This window comes from Daldinia decipiens (genome assembly GCF_022478715.1).
Source record: "Daldinia decipiens strain CBS 113046 unplaced genomic scaffold F4813scaffold_4, whole genome shotgun sequence".
In the NCBI taxonomy this organism is placed as follows: domain Eukaryota; kingdom Fungi; phylum Ascomycota; class Sordariomycetes; order Xylariales; family Hypoxylaceae; genus Daldinia; species Daldinia decipiens.
In genome coordinates this window covers 899,559-918,258 of record NW_026054547.1, presented here as the reverse complement: position 1 = coordinate 918,258, position 18,700 = coordinate 899,559, and the positions used below count along the sequence as shown (strand labels likewise).

The 18,700-nt window shown below is 48.5% G+C and overlaps 5 protein-coding genes across 5 annotated transcripts; 3 read left to right on the top strand and 2 right to left on the bottom strand.

Moving 5' to 3' along the window:
* The first annotated feature begins 254 nt into the window (after positions 1-254).
* Positions 255-2,078, top strand: F4813DRAFT_347383 (uncharacterized protein). Its single transcript, XM_049241952.1, has one exon. It carries the CDS (start codon positions 382-384, stop codon positions 1,603-1,605), a length of 1,224 nt encoding a protein of 407 aa, XP_049103349.1. The 5' UTR covers positions 255-381; the 3' UTR covers positions 1,606-2,078.
* A 191-nt stretch (positions 2,079-2,269) lies between these two features.
* On the bottom strand, positions 2,270-3,166 carry F4813DRAFT_385916 (uncharacterized protein; the record flags this gene model as incomplete). Its single annotated transcript, XM_049246334.1, has 1 exon — positions 2,270-3,166. One exon carries the CDS (start codon positions 3,164-3,166, stop codon positions 2,270-2,272), a length of 897 nt encoding a protein of 298 aa, XP_049103348.1.
* Positions 3,167-5,160: 1,994 nt separating this feature from the next.
* On the top strand, positions 5,161-7,734 carry F4813DRAFT_385915 (uncharacterized protein; the record flags this gene model as incomplete). The annotated part of the gene is made up of 1 exon (XM_049246333.1): positions 5,161-7,734. One exon carries the CDS (start codon positions 5,161-5,163, stop codon positions 7,732-7,734), a length of 2,574 nt encoding a protein of 857 aa, XP_049103347.1.
* Positions 7,735-9,801: 2,067 nt separating this feature from the next.
* Positions 9,802-11,920, bottom strand: F4813DRAFT_227291 (glycoside hydrolase family 17 protein). The gene is made up of 2 exons (XM_049239870.1): positions 11,575-11,920; positions 9,802-11,518 (listed from the first exon to the last, which is right to left on the bottom strand). Exons 1-2 carry the CDS (start codon positions 11,747-11,749, stop codon positions 9,924-9,926), a joined length of 1,770 nt encoding a protein of 589 aa, XP_049103346.1. The 5' UTR covers positions 11,750-11,920; the 3' UTR covers positions 9,802-9,923.
* Positions 11,921-14,987: 3,067 nt separating this feature from the next.
* F4813DRAFT_227245 (RNB-domain-containing protein) lies at positions 14,988-18,700 on the top strand. The gene is made up of 4 exons (XM_049239869.1): positions 14,988-15,229; positions 15,394-15,524; positions 15,586-15,911; positions 15,966-18,700. The coding sequence occupies exons 2-4, from the start codon at positions 15,399-15,401 to the stop codon at positions 18,595-18,597; spliced, it is 3,084 nt and encodes a 1,027-aa protein (XP_049103345.1). The 5' UTR covers positions 14,988-15,229; positions 15,394-15,398; the 3' UTR covers positions 18,598-18,700.

Sequence of the window (18,700 nt, the reverse complement as noted above, 5' to 3'; positions counted from 1 at the left end):
GCTAAAATGAATATCCAAAGAACGATAATTTTTAGATGTCTGTTTTATAATATTACTTATGAATAAAATGTGATGAATTTTGAGGTTCTAATACACCAGGACTCAATTCCGGTAGTTAAGATTAGTCTAAACCTGATAAGGTAATGCAGGGGTACATTTAATACGGTGTTCCACTAACGTACAGGTACCTTGTATGTAGTACAATACCTAGGTTAGTGTGCCAGTAGCGTAGCGCATAAAGCTTGCGAATTGAAGCTTAAGTCGATTCAATCATCCACTCAACTGTGATCAACACTACCTAATCTGAACAAATTGCACGTCTTGCCTCGCCTGCCTATCCAACCCATACTACTTTCTATCGTTATTTCATAAACCCACGAGATGATGGCAGACCCGCAGCCTGGCCCGGGTCTCTCCTTCCCGACAGACCCCCAGGAATTCGAACAGGACGACCGAATCTCCTTCTCTAAGCTTGACAACAAGTACATCGCGGTGCAGGAAGACGGGAGCGAGTTCGAGTGGGATTCCCAGTTGAAGCGGTGGATACCCGTAGTCGATGAGGATTTACTCGCCCAGCAGCAGTTAGCTTACGGCGGCAGCGCGAGCCCCGACAATGGACCAGACAACGGTAGTAATAGCTCTACTATTCCCAACAAAAAGCGTAAGACAGACCAGCCGAATGGTCGTGGAGATGCGCCTCGGGGTCAGCAGCAACGTCCCAAGAAGAGGCAAAAGCAGCCACCGCAGCCGCGCCAGAACACGGCTATCTACGTCACAGGCCTGCCCCTTGATGTGACCGTGGATGAGGTGCACGACGTGTTCTCACGTAAATGCGGTGTTATTGCCGAGGAAATCGATAGTGGTCGCCCGCGAATCAAGTTATATACAGACGAGAAGGGCAACTTCAAGGGCGACGCTCTAATCGTCTTCTTCAAGCCCCAGAGCGTTGATATGGCCATTATGCTGCTCGACGACACCGATTTCCGGTTTACCTCGTCCGGGCTTGCGAGCGGGCGCATGCGCGTCCAAGCCGCCGACTCGAGCTACAAGAAGATGAACTACGAAGGCTCCAAGGAAGAGGGCAATGCGAACGGCGCGGATGAAGGTACTAGCGAGCGCAGCAAGCTCATCCTGGGCGCGGGCAAGGCGCCTGACCGTACGCGCGAGCAGGACAAGCAGAAGATCATCAGGCGGACGCAGAAACTCGACGCGAAGCTCGCAGACTGGGACGACGACGACCCGTACGGGGGCCAACTAGAGACAGCCACACGGCGCGACCGCGTAGTGATCCTACGACACATGTTCACGTTGCGCGAGCTAGAAGAGGATCCAGCCGCCATGTTAGAAATCAAAGAGGATATCCGCGAGGAGTGCTCGAAGCTCGGGCCCGTGACCAACGTGGTGCTGTACGACCTCGAGGAAGAAGGCATCGCAAGCGTGAAATTCACGACGCCCGAAGCCGCCGAGGCCTGCATCAACCTCATGGACGGGCGAGCCTTCGACGGCCGCACGGTCCGTGCTACGATTGCCACGGGGCGCGAGCGCTATCGCAAGTCAGGCAAGAAGCAAGGCGATGACGCCGATGCCGATGACAGCGATGGTTGATGCTTAGGTACTTACTTAATACTATGAGGCCGCACTCATTTATTATGTATTATACGCCGAGGAGTGCTGCACCCCGGGGGAAGAGTTACGATGTACGATTATTTAGGGCTGGTATTAGCGACTGTAGTTTGCACGGTTTACTTGAAAAGTTACCAAAACAAAACGTATTCCTCTGGCGTGGGTTGCAAGAACGGCGGAGAAAATCATAATAATCACCTACCTAAAGCAAATGCTATTTCTTACACAGGTTGCTAGAGTTCAGTTATGGGATCGTGAATCATCTCCTAGATTGACCCATATACCGAAAGTAGGGATATCAGGGGTTTAGTTTAGTCTTGCTGACTTAAGCCGATGCAACGACTTTAGACCTGTGTCTACCTTAGATACACAAATAAGTGGTCTTCTCTTAAGCATCCATACGTTCCCCATGAATGTCACTGTCTAACTGATAATTAATGAACTCAAAAAAAAAAATTTGAACTTTAATCCTCAAGTCTATTTTATAGTGATACGTTATTGTGAACCCAATCTCTGGTTTACCGGCTCATTTCCACCTAACAAAACAATCTAGGTAAACGAGTCCTACCTAGGGGCTATCCGTATACTTTATGCGTGGTAAGACTTTCAGCCCAGCTATCCGGTTTGCCAACGCCCATGTAGCAGTTTACTTCTCTCCCATTCCGTTCAGCTTCATCTCCTTTGCACTAACCCACCAGCCTGCAGCTTCGATGATCTGGCATACAACTTTCAGCTCATCCATCGATCGCGGAGCGTATACCATGGTGAATTGTTTAGGGACGGGCATCTTCAGAAAACACTGGCTCGTCAAGGGATGACGCTGGCCCCAGCCTTTCTCGATGACCTCCTTCACGTCGTCCGGGTGCAGGTTTAGGTGCATCGAGTAGTCTGAGTTATGTACGTGGCAGATCTCACCCTGGCAGGTCTTGTTGAAAGGATACCGAGAGAATAGGGCCAAGCCGTGCTTTTCAAAGCAAGATGTGCCGATGCCCACTTCCTCCGGATTATTACGGCTATGAGATTCCAAGATACGCCGTAAAATAAGGTAGCAGTCCCGAGAACCAAACTGGTCAACCTGCCGTTGCGGTGCGATTCCGACGACTTTAGGTCGCAGCCCGCAGCGGTAAGGAAGCGGTTTCTCGCCGAGGATTCCAGCTGTTGGCTGCACGTCCGGATCTGCTGGGAGAGGGGTGAAAGGGTCTCGACAGGCCCAGAGTTTAAACCAGTTGATGCGAATGTAACCCGCAAATGTTGCTGGCGTACCACCAGGGCCGAGCTTTAAATAGTTATGGTAATCATTGTGGACGAACACAACGATCGTAAACACACTAATGAGAAAGGCCACGGTCGAAGGCTGGAGTAGTTGAGTGCTGAGAATCAGCAAGATGGCAATGAAGAAGATAGCGGGCCCATCCAATGTCACAGACAGAGGGTCTTGCCTAATAGTCACGTTAATGGCTAGAGGGTCGCCATTGCGAGTAGGACAGATATCGACGGGTGAGGGAGGTCTCGTAGTGTCAGTCCTCGTGAGTGTGTCAGACATGATGCCAGAGCAGAATGTGGACATGGACTAAACCGTACAAGCAAGATAAGGCCTATCTATCATAGAGAGGAACACTTATACAAGCTAGAGCTGAAGGAGTTTATCTTCGAAGAGTGAACTAAGAGCCTAAAAGCCACTTGGAGTCTTGCCCGTATAGAAGAATATTACGACGAGAGAAACGGCATAGACCTGGGGAGGGTGTTAGAACCTTTTAAGAAAGAAAAAAAAGGCAGACATTGGAGATCTAGGTTAGGTAGCCAGCTAGTTCCTACCATTGGTCAAGTGACAGGAAGAAAGCCAAGAGCAAGCACATATGAGTTGTACGGGTTGCACATGTTATACATGTTCAGGCCAAGTCGCGGTTGTCAGCGGGATCGGTAAGTAAACCTTGACATAACCCGGGGAAGCTAGGATCATTTATAGGTAAAGAAAATGGCCGCTTTGACTCCCGCACGTAACTTAATTCTCCAGCAATTGCCTAAGAGGTATACATTTATAGTAATTGATCTAATACTAGATCCACATAATACCACATAATACCACATTTGAGGGGATTGGAGATGGAAACTTAGCATAACTATAGCCGGAGCTTGACGAAAAAGTGATGTATTACATCTCTTTACCCTGAAACAGACTTTTGTATTTATTTAGTCGAAGCCCCGAGCTGGACATAGTTGGACATAGGTGGACATAAGTGGACATAGGTAACCTAGGTAGTAATATAAGGCGAAAAGTCGTGTGACTTACACAATTGTAAAGTTTAGTTTGCTGCGTCTTTGTGACCGGACCTGCATATATGCACAAGTATATATTGTCCAGAGTAGTATTCTTCCTCAATGCGGCTGCAGATAGAAGCCCGCACTCGGAGACCATGTTGCAGCTTTACTACAAACGGCTGCATCGAGGCGTTCCGAGCTGCACCTAAACATAGCGTTGCCCAGTAGCGATGAGTACGGACGACGGATCGATCCCATCGGCGCCTCAAGGTTGCAAAAAGCTGCAAGTCGTCGAGTTTATGAGCGTCCGATACGCTCTTGGGACAAATGACAAATGTCCAAGACATGTAGGATATCAATGTGAGCAGTCGTAACTCGGCTCATGCGATGAGTTCTAGTTATGTAGTTAAAAGAGCTTGCTTTGTCTTAACTAACAACTGGTTAAGTTTGTGGCGTCTATGATCCTGTGGGCGATTCTTATTATTGAGGGTCGGAAATCTCCAAGTTGATAGAGGGGACTTTCTTGGATCTTCTCTTTTGTAATTACACAATAATGTTACACGCAGAAAACAACATGTCAAGGTGAAGCTGCCAATGTCGAAATACAACGTCCAACCGCCGACTTGAAGTAGTAACGGAATGCATTCGACAAGTCTAATATTAACCTACAAGGTTTCCGACATTATGCAGTAACCTAGGTATGTACTTATGTAATAGTCTGAGAATGCTTATCTAACCTCACTTATCCGATCCCTTATTGGGCGTCTATTCAGGAGAGACAAGCTGCTCTGATTGGTTCAGCATCAGCAATTACGTAGTTTTCTCGTTTGAAGTACCTAGGTACCGCACCTTCCTACGGTTGCCAGGTCGTCAGCATGACAGGGGTAAGAACAGGGATAGGGGGCCAGTGGCCATTGGACTGAAAAGGAGAAAGTGGGAATCTCAAAACAAATCATCAACAACTTACCTATCGATTACGATACCCCTCGACTTCAAGGTTGGAATTATATTTCCTCGTGTTTATTTGCAAACTCGAAATCAACTTCTGCAAAAGGGTAAACGCCCAATACACGCGAATATCAAACATATTTGCGGTTATCTGTCGCGACTCGCGAGTCTGTGGCTACCTAGCATCATCACCCAAGCCGGGCGCAAGGAGACAGGCCAAGCAATCAGATCAAGTTTGGTGTACAAGTTCGTAGCCTCTCTTAGAGAGACAGTTTATTGAAAACATCGTAATACTAATACGGTCGAACAGAATCTTGCTCCCCATCTAAGATGGGAATTCTTTCGAACCCGTTGCGCTCCCGCGAGGGTCGGCAATCTCAGTTGCCTGTTTACGAAAATGTACATCTTACAAGTAAGGAACGAAATTCAAACGATTCTTACGACGATTCCGATTACGACGACTATTCTACCACCTCATCTCCTGGTACAAACAACTCAAGATTCACAAGTGCTTCAACTTCTACAGCAACCCCTATCATGCCTAAAAGAGCCTTCCCAGTTCCTCGTAAACCGCGCCAACCACTTAACTACCGTTTGCCAAACAAGGTCGTTCGGTATCTCTGCTTTGGCTTAACATTCTTCATTGTCTCGATGATATTCTCGCTCATCCGAGCAAGTCACAATGAGAACAGAGCCCTTGCTGAAGGCAAGATTGATAGGCCGCCATCTCCGCCTCCTTCGTGGGAGCAATTCCCATTTCTTACAAGATATTACGGTGGTATCAGGAACTTGGTACCTTTTTCCCAGAATACGCCCGAGTATCCCCGATCCAAAGGGGAGCAGCCCATAGACAAGTTGTTCTATGTCAATAGCACCAACTTAAACTCTGACGTCGAAGAGCGGAACTTGCCTGCCAGTAAAGAGTATATCCGGTATCCCCAGAGTGTTTTCCAGGATGCCCCTGAGCAATTTCAGGAATGCTACATTGACAAGGCAAACAAAGTACGCGTGCCTCCTATTCGCTACTATGAGGGACGTCCCCATGGTTTCCCTGACCCCGTGCTCGGTTCCTATGAGCTCCTGGGGCTTCCCGAGGATATCTGCTTCGAACGCTATGGCCGCTATGGGCCATATGGCTTCGGTTATTCCGTTAGGTCCGGTGGTCTCGGTACTGGGGAACACGGTGAAAAGGAAGGCTTTGAGTCTACTTGGGACAAGGTGCCCCAAGTCGACTGGAGAGGGACGGACTGGGCGGATGTTCAGAGGCGATGCTATCAGACAAATGCTGATCGTTACAAGAAAGTGCCCGCTAGACAGCCCTCTCCACATGGTTTCTACATCAATGAGGATATTGCTGCCACAAAGCTCCAGGCGCGTGACTCTCCAGTTCCCGAATCACCCAAGTCATCAGCCGACAAGACAGACAAAACTGTTAAGGAGAAGAAGCCGGTCCCGGCCGCCGAAGGTGTGACTGCAGGGAAGCAGCTGCCAAGGACCGCAGTTGTGATCCGATGCTGGGATGAATACTTCTGGAGAGAAGAGGACGTAATGAACATTCGCTCCCTAATCAGCGAATTGGTGCTAGCATCCGGTGGTCGATATGACATTCACCTGCTCGTTCAAGTTAAGAATGATGCTGCACACCCAATTTGGGCAGACGCAGCCGTATACCAACGACGAATTGAAGAGACTGTACCGGAGGAATTCCGAGGTATTGTCACATTCTGGACAGAAACCCAAATGCTATCGCTTTACCAGGGAATTTTCGATCTTTTCGCTCGTGGACCAGATTTGCCCGTCCACGGCGTCTACCGTGGCTTGCAAATGGCTATGCAACATTTTGCCTACTTACACCCAGAATATGACTATTACTGGCAGTGGGAGATGGACATTCGATACACTGGCCATTACTATGACTTGTTCACCAAGATAGAGGATTGGGCCAAGAAACAGCCACGTAAGGGGCTCTGGGAACGGAATTCTCGATTTTACCTGCCTTCCGTCCATGGAACGTGGGAGGATTTCAAGCAGATGGCGCGAGTGCAGACCGAGATGGGCACTAAAGGTGCCGATAATATATGGGATAATGTTCCTGGAGCCAACAAGAAATCGCAGTCTAATCGGGGCGAAAAGCCTATTTGGGGTCCTGAAAGACCCAAAGATCCTAAAGATTGGTTTGAACCAGACGATGATCCCGTACCCGAGACAACCTACGAAAAGGACAAATACGTATGGGGAGTTGGCGAGGAGGCTGATTATATTACGTTCAACCCCATGTTCGATCCAGAGGGAACTACTTGGGGTCTAGCTGACGACATTACTGGCTATAACACAACGGGTAACAATGGAATGCCGCCTCGCAGGGCTCAGATCATCACAGCATCGCGTATGTCTCGCCGTCTACTCATGAAAATGCACCGAGAGACTGCCTTCTTGAAACATCACGCTTTCCCAGAGATGTGGCCGGGTACTGTTGCTCTGCAACATGGTTACAAGGCCGTATTTGTACCACACCCTCTTTACGTGGACCGCGAGTGGCCTACGGAGATCTTTGAGAGGACCCTCAACAACGGCAAAAATGGAGCTACAGGAGGCGCCCGTACTTCCGTGTTCGGCCAGCGTGAGCATAACCTTATAGGTCTTACCTGGTTCTACAACTCAGGTTTCGCACCCAACTTGTACCGAAGATGGCTCGGATTGAAGGTCAACAACGATGGAGGCGAGGAGTTCGAGTTGACCGCAGACGAGAGCAAGAATGGCACGAATGTCAATGAAATGCGGGGTGGAGAGGGTAGAATGTGCCTACCACCCATGCTACTTCACCCGGTTAAGGACGTTGAGTTACCAGTTGAAGCCAGCCCGGAAGACACGCTCGAGATCCCCGAATCAGATCCCGCGGCTTGAACACAGTAGATATATGGAATGAGGGATAAGATCATTTAACGAATGCATAGGCCAGGATTTTGTAACGGGCCACTTCTATATATGGGCTCTAGCATTCGTGGAGGCGTTGGTCGGAAAGTGTGTTATCGGATGGTTTTTTTTCCATGTTCTTGGCAGTTTGAATGAATCAACGATGCGAAGCAAGCATTGCGCGTCGATATCAGGTGTACATATAGTTGGTTTGTACACAGGCAGAAGGGTATGGCTGGATAGAACAAACGGGTAGGGACCTATTTGGAGAGTGGGCTGTAATTATGACACTTATTCCGGCTTCTCGATATGTGTGGTGTGTAGTGTCTGGTCAAGATTTTGGTGAACTATGCGTGTCAAAAGTATAAGACTGCTGGTCAGGTTGCTACTCGAGTTGTCTGTTATCGCGAAACGTATCGCCGTATTGCACATTAACAGCATCATACTCTAGTCATATGCGTCTTGTTCATATGAAAGACAGCAAGACTTCTATATCTAGTACTGACCCCTATTTCCAGAGACACGTCAGAAGCTATGCTTAATTAAAGGGAAAGCAACACAGTTAGGGAATGAAGACGCTTTCATCACCACGTGTTCGGTCTCTCCCGGGTGTCCCAAACGGCGTTAAGGTACATCTCATCACTACTATGTAAGCTCTCATATATAGAAAGACAGAACTGCACCTCTATAACTACTGTGTATACGTAGGCCATGGAGAGAGTGGTGGCAAAGTAACTAATTATCCAAAAATATTTAGCATTCCTTCCACGAAAGACAAATACCCTCTTCGATAATCCCCTCGACTATATAACTGAGTAAAGACTCTAGAAGTTGTTAGTATCCAAATTTTATATCATTAGTCATCTAAGCTTCCCATCATTTCGCACAAGCGACAACAGACGCCATGTAAAAAGGACCATGAACAGCGTCAAATAACTAAATAAATAAAAACCACCACTAAACCCCCTTTGCTAAAGCCGCAACTCCACGTTTTAAGCTTGTCGCCCAAACCAGGTTGCTTCTCCCACAACATAGTTGTTTTGTACATGTATGGCGATATTGGCTTGTCTTCACATTCTCACGACAAAACGACAAAACAGGACTCGATAACTAACTAATAGATATCCAACATAGTGTTATAGTATTACTCGCACCTGGCGGGTCTCAACCTCGGCCATGAGACAGGAACACATAGGGCCCCTAAAACCCATATCCCCCCCCGCCCCCGGACCCTGTAGTAGGATGAGGATACGAGCGGATCGACAACGCGGAACAGGATCCGCAACACAAATGTGACACCGTAATGGTAGCCCGTCACAAAAGGAATACTGTTACCGAAATACCTGGGTTAGTAAGGTAAAGATCAACCAACCAACTAGGTAGCTATTACTAGTTGTAAGTAACTACGAAACATACACTCATCTACAATTCTTATACACCAGTCCCGCGCTTTCCCACCAAAGCTAACTGTCTTTACACAGCTACGAAAAAGCAAGAGAAAACGAGAATTATAAAACTACAAACAATATATACTTTCGCAACAGACTTATAAAAATAAAATAAAATAAAAATATTCTTCATTTTCCTTACACATTTCATACGGCCATAAAAGGGCGAGTTTTGGTGTGGAAATAGGGGATTGACGCAAAAGACAGAGAGGTGATTTGTATACTTACCAACCTGGTTGTAACCCCCTCCGACTTCCCTAAAAAGTTCCATTTAAAAAGGAACATTAAAAACCTGACGATGACTCAACATCGACAAAGCAAAATATAAAACAAGTCAATAAATATATTTCAGAAGAGGTTCTGAAAGAGCATATCACAGAAAATATAAATCGTAAAGACAAACAGTATTATCCAATAATAGATACTAGTAGATTACAACATTATGAATCAGACCCTATATTCGGGACGGGGTCAAGTATTGACACCTAAGATTGAGCTACTCAAGAAATACATGTATTGCTTTCCTTGCGCCGCCAGTCCAACCCTAGACATCGCTCTTATTACAAAGGGAACTACGGATACGCATCCTCCGGATATACAACAACTGAACCGCCCTGACGGTAGCCTAGTCATATACTTCTCCGTAGCCAAAAGCGTGTATGTTGCAACCCGTTTGGATAAAGACGTAACAATATACAATATAACGCCATTAGTGCGCGCTTAGAAGGTATCTTATATGCTGACGTTAATGCCAAGAGCAGCGGCGATACCGAAGTGAGGCTCGCACTTGCAAGCAGTGTTGGGATCCTTCCATGCGTCATTTGAGTAACTGAACATGACAGCCTGGTCACCGCACTCCTTGACGATGCTCTTGATGGCCTCGGCTTGCTGGGACACGCCCGGAACGGCAAGACCCATAGCCTCACCAGCTGAGGGCCAACCGGTCTCAAGAATGATACCGGAGATGCCCTGGCAGATGTTGTTGACGATATCGAGCTGGCCCTTGACAAACTGACCAGCCTGAGAGGCAACGGTCTGAGTGTTGAAGAAAGCGTGAGCATTGGCACCAGCAACATCAACGACGCCGCAGATAGCAGAAGAGAAGTCACTCTGTTGCCAGATGTTGACAGTCTCAGCAGTAGTGTACTTGCCGGTGTAGCCGCTGAACTCGCCCTTGCACTTGGTGATAAGGGCAGAGAGCTCGGAAGGCTGGCAGTAGCCGTGGAAGACAGCCTCGTTACCAACCGAGATAAGGTCAACAAGATCCCACTTGGCCCAGCTCTTGATGGCGCTAATCTGCTCAGAAACACTGGGGTTGTGGGCAGAACAGCCAGGAGAGTCGATGAAGATACCGAGGATCATCTTCAGGCCGTGCTTAGCGCAAGAGCCACCAACGTTGGGGAGGGTATCGCAGTCAGTGGAGTAGACACGGACAGACTTAATACCGGCAGCGGCAATAGCAGCAATGTCCTGCTCAACCTGGCTGGCACTCTTGCATCCACCCTGCTCGCTAGTCTCGTAGGGAGTGTACGAGATACCCCATGGCTGACCAGGCGGTCCACCGAGGGTACCGCTGGGCTTAGGCTTAGAGGGAGTAGAAGAAGACGGAGAAGAAGGTATGTACGAGCTGGGCTGAGGAACCACGGGAACAGGAACGGAAACGGAAATAGAGACCTCAGGAATAGCAGGAATGGTGGGGACACTGGGGACGCTTGGAACGCTGGTGATGCTAGGGACGACAACAGGAGCCGTGGTCGGAACCTGGACAAGAGTGGTTGAGGCGCTAGGAGTAGGAATGTCGAACGGGCAGTAGACAACGGTGTTGGTCTCAGTGACAGTGGTGATAACCTCAGGCTGAGTGTACGTTCCAGGGGGGTAGTTGGTGACGGAAGGAACGGTCACAGTGGCGGGCTTGTCGACCGTGGTCGTAATGGGAGCAATGGTGTAGGTACCAGCAGACGGGCAGACGTAGGTCGTGGTCTTAATGACACTGGTAGTAACACCTTCGCTGGTGGTGACCGTGGCGTACGGGCAGGTAACGGTAGTTGCGGTCGTGACGACGGTGGTAACACCACCTAAGGTGTGAGTACCAACGGGGACAGAGGTCGTGGAAGGAACGCAAACCGTAGTCGGCTCGGTCAGAGTGACGGTGGTAGCGGGGAAAGTGTAGACACCCGTGGTCGAGCAAGTCTGGGGAATTGGCGTCGGGACGAGCACGGCAGTCGAGGTAGTCGTAGCTGGCGGCGGCGGCGGCGGCGGGGCGGAGATGGACGAGGGTGTAGCCACAGGTGTAGCAGTAGTCGCTGGGGGGACCGGAGGGAACGAGACTAGCATCTATGATTAGAAACCTATTCTGATAGTCGCGAAAGGATCCATAACATACGAGTAGCTTCACCATAGTAGGTGCTGTAGATGGTAGTACATCCGCAGGTGGCATTGTCAGCCTTCTTCTCGAGGGCGTGGAACGCATCGTGGGCGCGAGCGTGTCCGCGGTGAACGCTGACGGCGTTGACACCGGTCAGGGCCGCAGCAGCGGCGACCGCGAAAGTTGCCTTCATTATTACTTGTTGAAATTCCTTCGAACTAAACTCCAATTGACCGTAGACGGTTGCGCGAATTTAACTGTAGAGCTGTTTGTTTATTTTCGTGATATCGTGAAAACGAGTGCCCGCTAAAAGAGTGAAGCGGTGGGTTGGATACGCAGAAAACAAGGACGAAAGCTGGAGAGATGCTTTCACGTCACTGCATCGACATCAACAGGGTCGTTTCGTGAGGAAAGGAAAAGAGGAAAGGAGGGTATCATGGGAACGGCAGATCTCTTGTACTTTTATTAGGGCACCATTGCGTCCCAGCGCGGCCCAGCCAGCCAGCGCCAATTTTACCTGATGGTTGTTTTTGGCAATGGGGCAAATGGGGTGGCAGCGTTGGTCCCCGCTAATCCTGGGTCCCCTTGCTCTCCCTCTGCATCTTGCAATGGTTCCTGTGATGGATGGATCCCTACCAGGGTCGCCTGCTCAAGCGTGGCCTAGTTTCTACTCGATTTGCACAGACAAACTACCTACCTGGCAGCTCGCGGAATCCTCCACGGACGAATAGCCAGCCAGAGTGTCTTGACCCTCAGTGCATAAAAGTAGGTCCATAGTGGTCAAAGTCCGAAATTTTGAATAAAAAAGTAACATCCATCTTGGACCCAAGATGAGCTGTGCAAAACTGACCACTGGACTGGGTTCGAGGAAGATTCGTCGAAAAAAAGGTGAAGAAAGGGGGTTAGAATAGGTTGTGGAATGGGTTATGAGCTTACCCCAATTAGGAGAATATCCATAGAGCCTTTTGCTTCTGGCCAATCAAATACGGCCCTGGCCTGTAAAATCGACTCTTCCTTGGAAGGCAACCCTTTCTTTCCAGTGGGGACTTGCGGTCTTTCCTTTGTCGCCTTGGGAAATTACCCGACCATCAAGCGAAATTACGCATCGGCCCTGACTAAACCTATTCTGTCCTAATGCTGGTCTAGAGCTGCAGCGTACCTGCAGGACTAGGCTTATCTCGGCTTACATGCTATGTATATCGGAAAAGTACCCTCGTATGCATTTATTATATTTATTATATTTATTATTAGGGCTCATTGGGGCTTCAAGCGCATTAGCAACTAAGACAGACATGGAGAATTGGCCAAATATGAGATGGCACTCCTTTTTTTTTTTTTTTTTTTCTCTTTCGTTCGGGAGTTCATCACCGCTTGATTGGCTCATACATATTCTCCCCTACTTTAGCTAGGTACTTTTAATTCCATTTCGATAACCCACGTCATTACGATCCGAAGGATTATTAACAGTTGGTACTAGTTTATCCTCCTTCCTGCTTCCTGCTGCGTAGTAGAGAGCTAGGTTGAGCTGAGTAGCGGATGGCTTGCATATGTATTACTTAACAGCCGTCATGATCTTAGATGCCTAGGTTAGCAAGTTTACTCTTGTTGATCGTTGATCAGATCGTCCTTCCTGTTCGGCACCCACCCTTCCCCTACGCCGAACGGCCAGACCCTCTAGATACTAAAAAACAAGCTAGCTTCCCCAGGATTCTGACTGATAGCATATCTACATAGTATGTATGTGACTAATGTAGGATGACATGGACGTGGTAATTATCCACAGGCTAACATAAGCTTTCTAGGCACTTAAAGACTCTAGCTCCCTTCTCCTATTCTACAAGGCTTTACCAAATCTTTCGTGACGCTTAAGCTTTAAGCCTTGAATGCCCCCTTAATAGAGCGAGTGTTGGCTAGACTGTGGGCCGAACAAGATTAATGCCAGATTAACAGGCTCTTGTAGCCTGAAACCTGGAGTCTAGATAGCCTATTGTCAGGGTCGACATCAAATTTGGGCCTAGGGCGCATACTACGTAGTACTGTACGCACTGGGGACTTTACATAGTAATCATGGGAAAAATGAATTGACCGCTGGCGTTGTACACGTGGTTGGGTGCCGTTATTGGTTATTCGACCTGATAATCTAGACATTGGGTCGTTGGCTGTGTTGTCGGCGTCAGCTATCCAAAGCAGCTAAGTCTAATTTTCCCGACTTGGATCTTACATAGAATAGGTAATAATCTTCGCTGACTTTCCATCCAAGATTGGGATCACGTTAATCCTCCACATCCCCATTATTCAAGCTTTTAAATAGCACGTTATTTCAGGCATATCAAATGTCGGTCCTATTATGTATTTATATTTAGAGCCTCAACACGTTATGTTTGGTACACTATCTTGAGAAGATTGTCATATGTTGCCTTTTTCTATTGACGGACCAATAGTACAGATAGATCTACGACTCAACCCGAACCCATGTCCACACCAAAGAAATATCGTAACGATTCCCTGGGCCAGGAATGTTGTCGAGCGATGATGGATCTTACAACTGATTCCGAGAGTTGATCCAAGTGGTTTTACAGAACATACTCTAGATTATATCTGACACTCTTTCCGTTATGATTGAACTCTATCGCAATATGTGAGAGTCCGGCAGCTAGCACTCGGCAGAGAATGCTTTACAGCAATACTGAGGCGGCAAGTGCTATGGAGACGGCGAACAGGCCAACCTAGGTCAAATGTTAACTACAAGCCAAGAACATAAGAAGACGGACTTACCGAAATGCTGTTCACAGCTCCGGCGCCTGACACAGGGATTTGCCCACCGCCAGTAGCGTTTGGCGTCACCCCGCCGGTACCCATCGGCATCCCAGCCGCCGTCTGTGTCTCATTGGCCGTGGCAGGACTAGACGTGGATGGTTCCGCTGGTGTAGAAGTTGCCCAACTGCTAGCCGCAGTCGTCATCTGCGAGCCGGATATGGCGGTGGAGGAACCAACCGACTGTGAGATCGATGTCATCTCACCCATGGGAGAAGCAGTGCTCAACATGTTCGACGCATGCGACATGTTTTCCATGTCGGACATCTGTGCTAAGGCACTGCTGGCCAACATCAAAATTGCAAAGCGTTTGGCAGCCATGTTCCTATATCCGATGGAAAGTATTCTAAAGGGGGCAATGGTGAAATGAATCAAGTCTCGAGTTGGGAAGAGATAATAGGTGCGAAGACGAGAGATCAAGTAGAAGAAACCTACTCGCGGCACACAAAGGCCCCCGATTGCCTTTGAGAAAATGACATGGTTTACACTTAGAGAACAGGCGGACCTGAAAGACTCCTTTCATATATTATTTGCCGCGGAGATGCACTTGATATATTTGAAAGACGTGAGATAATATCCCGTAAGATTCTTACAAGATTCTTACAATATAGTTATTCGCAAACAGAACTAACATAGTTCAAGTCATGAGCATTACTTATGAGAGCGTAATTAATGAGGTCCTTGACTCATTAGGTACCTCATGTTAGGACGTTCTATTGTTATTATGTTAGCTAATGTTGCTAATGTTGCTTATATTCGTGTTTAAACTCTTTATACATTTTGAAGTTTGATAAGGACAATAGTCAGGTTACCTGAGTAATCTCGGAGTAGTGACGGACCGTTGCCACCTGCTCTTTATGTAAGTACAGCTGGTACCTAGGGACGTGTGATGCGACCCACCCATTCATTCACTATTAAACCTTTCAACAACAAAATTTTGCCACGATGAGAACAAAACAGGACAACGAGAAATTATCTTTATCTTAACTTAACAAAAGTCTTTCTTTTATTCACGGCACGTAGATACAATGCTACGGACGTCGAGTAGATCTTACGTATGCTGGAGATGTACCTTCCAAAGGGTCACATCACCCATAATTTCAAAGTCAGATGCGAAGTTTCTGCCAAGAATTAACCAACCTCTATGGAGACGAGTATGTGATAGCAGACCTTCATGTCCCTCTTAACCGTCCTAATCCTCATATGTTTCTGTAGACTCTAGCTACCGCACATCATTCTAATCTAAGTGGTAATGATCCCCTTGCGCAGTTGCGCGCCTTGGAAGAACAAGACGAAAATGGGAAACACCCAATACCCATCCGAGAACGCTTAAGGAAATGGGAGGAAGAAAACCAAGATGAAGTAAAAACCATCTTGTCTGATTATGCAGATGCAGGCGAGCTGTCCAACAGCTTCACTCGCCCGCAGAATGTGTCCATGGGTACCTTTGATGTGGCCGCGCCGCTATTCGATGGGGATGAGCTTGGCGACCTGCGCTCCGATGATGCTATTCTAAGAGCTGGAGATATGGTTGAGTTGGGGTACGATACCATTTTTATTTATTCTTCGTATCAAGACTAACTGGGATTCTATAGCTCTGAAGGGTCGAGGCGACCTATGTTGGCAATTTGCTTGGGTCGTTACAACGGCTATGATCACTATTACACAAGCAGCGGTAAATGGTTCGTCGGCCTAGGCGTCAAGTCGCTTTTCGTTGTTCAAAGATTCGTCTCGCCGGCTGAGCTCGAACTTGTCCTCAAGGAACTACCGACTGGCGCCATACCGTTAGAAGCTCTAAATGCTCTTCAGGATCTTGGCCACGGTCCTTCTAGGGCTGCAGGAGCTAAGCTGCTGCGTAAGATGTTAAAATTTTCCCATGATGCGGAAGCCGTGTATCAAGAAAACGCCGGTACACTCGACGCGTCTAGCTCCTTCATCGGAGATCCACTGAAGCATCGATATCTGACCCTGCACGAAATCACCGAGTTACTGCTTCCTGAATCTTATAAAAAGGACGGAAAGTTCGAGCCTGTAGCCCTCTACGCTGTTCATAGATCTCTCCTGCAAGATGAAGTTTTCTTCAGGCCTCTCCGGCAGACCGGTCACAAAAGATCGTATCTTTTCGAAATCAGTCCGCTGTCCGAGGTACAAATCATCCAGAAGGTAGAGGGGCTAGTCCGAGATTTCGTAGAAATAGATGTGGGTTTACGAGAAGGTAAATGGGACAGTCTATCTCCAGTGCGCAATTTCATCAAAAAAGCTCGCAAATTAATCGACCAGAGCCGAGAAACTCGACTATGGACAGAAAGCGGTATTATTGGGCCGTCAAAGGTAAAAGAACCGTCGGCAAAAGCGTCGGCACCAGCTACCCATCGGTGGTCCCCGACCGATCTAGAGATATTGCAATTTATGGAGCTATGGTCTAGCTACCAGAAATTTCCAAATTACTCACGGCTTCAATGCTTTGGATCTACTATCTTACGAGCCCTCGACAGGTATCAAGCCGCCGAAGGTTATTCGGTATCAACGGGCTGGACTTTCCTACAAGAAGTTGGCTGGATACCATCCTGGGAAATTCCTGCTCGATATAACATACGTTTCCCGGGTGTTGAGATTAAACGGGGAGGGGGCTATATTCGACCCTACTACGGCAATCTCGATCGCCACATAAAAGGAGACATATTAGCCCCTATGAGGAAACCCTGTAAACTCACTGCTTATTGCATCGACTCCGAGGCTACCATGGATATCGACGATGCCGTTTCAATCGAGAAGACTTCCAATCCTAACCAATTTTGGATTCATATACATGTTGCAGATCCGGCTTCTTCAATACAGGCCGAAACACCTGTCGCTAAGTACGCCGAGCTAATCCCAGAAACGATATACTTGCCTGGTCACTTCGAGCGTATGCTACCCCAAAATATTGGCCCAGACATATTTTCGTTAGCCCCAGGCAGACCCTGCTTGACGTTTAGTGCGTTGGTAGACAAGGACGGTCACGTTTTAGATCGCAAGATTACACCCGGAATTCTAGAGGATGTCGTGTACATGACCGACGGGGATGTTGCTTCAGCAATTGAAGATTGCCGAGGGCATCCCGCTACCGGACAAGAATACGAGGTAATTCTTGGTCCTATTCCGAAGCCCAAGCCCCCCCCAAGAAAGATGACTCGGCCTCAGCATTTAACTGAGGGCCAAAAGAGTGACTTGGCGCTCCTTTCGGAATTGGGCAAGGCTATCCATGGCCACAGACTTGAGAAAGGGGCTACCCCTTTCTTTCACCCTCGCCCCGAAGCAATGGCCTACTTTGACCACCTTCCACAGCATGAGATCGACAACTTCACAGCCTTGACAGGGGACCCTTCAATCCGTATCGGGTACTCCAAACGCCCCGCGACTGACCTGGTCGAAAATGCTATGCGACTGGCTGGTGAGATCGCCGCTAAATGGTGCTACGAGCGTGGCATTCCAATCCCGTTCCGCACGCAGCCCCACGCCGCGCAGAACATCGACAGAGTCCAGCAGTACACCCGCGACGTCTTCTACCCTCTGCTCAGAGCAGGTATCCGGCCCGACGATAACCAGTGGCGCCATCTCTGGTCTCTCACCGGTAATGACGAGCTCACCACGACCGCCGGCCCGTACTTCACACTCGGCGCCGATATGTACGCCAAGGCGACATCCCCGCTCCGTCGGTTCTCAGACTTGATTGTCCACTGGCAGATCGAAGCCGCCCTTTTGAAGGAGCACACCTCCGGCACTTCGCTAAGGGGCAACAAGAGCAACGACTCATTCCTGCCCTTCAGCCGCAAGCAACTAGATCGCATGCTCCCCATGATCCGGGTGCGCGAAAAGCAAGCGCGCGCCCTGATCCGCGGCGACGGCGCCGACCAGTGGATCCTGCAGGCCTTGGTGCGCGCGTGGCGCTTCGGCGAAGCCAAGATCCCCGAGACCTTCCGGTTTACAGTCTTGCACGTGAACGGCCGTCGTGCAGCCCAAGGACGTCTGGATTGGTTCGAGCGGACTGCCATCTTGCGTACCGACACTCTAAACGGCGTCATCCGGATGGCCGATGTATGCGTCGGAGACGTCTACGAAGTCAAATTGCATAATATCAACGTGCATATAAATAAGGTCTACGTCGAGGCGGTTAAGATCCTAAAGAGGGCGGGTGAGGAGATTATTGTGCCGGAGGGGTATAAGGCTGAGGTCGTCGAGGCTTAGGGGCTTGGCTTGGTGAGAAGGAAAAAGGTAGGGAAGAGGGGGGGGGGGAGGATACGCCTTGCAATGAGATATTGCCACGCGTGCTGTGTAAAATACAATGTAT

Excerpts from the sequence above, each read along its gene's own strand:
- F4813DRAFT_347383 (XM_049241952.1), top strand. The coding sequence starts at position 382 with ATGATGGCAGACCCGCAGCCTGGCCCGGGTCTCTCCTTCCCGACAGAC.
- F4813DRAFT_227291 (XM_049239870.1), bottom strand. The coding sequence starts at position 11,749 with ATGAAGGCAACTTTCGCGGTCGCCGCTGCTGCGGCCCTGACCGGTGTC. Across the intron at positions 11,519-11,574 it reads CTACTATGGTGAAGCTACTC|TCTCGTTCCCTCCGGTCCCC; the intron begins GTATGTTATGGA and ends CATAGATGCTAG.
- F4813DRAFT_227245 (XM_049239869.1), top strand. The coding sequence starts at position 15,399 with ATGCTACGGACGTCGAGTAGATCTTACGTATGCTGGAGATGTACCTTC. Across the intron at positions 15,525-15,585 it reads ACCAACCTCTATGGAGACGA|ACTCTAGCTACCGCACATCA; the intron begins GTATGTGATAGC and ends ATGTTTCTGTAG. Across the intron at positions 15,912-15,965 it reads GGAGATATGGTTGAGTTGGG|CTCTGAAGGGTCGAGGCGAC; the intron begins GTACGATACCAT and ends GGGATTCTATAG.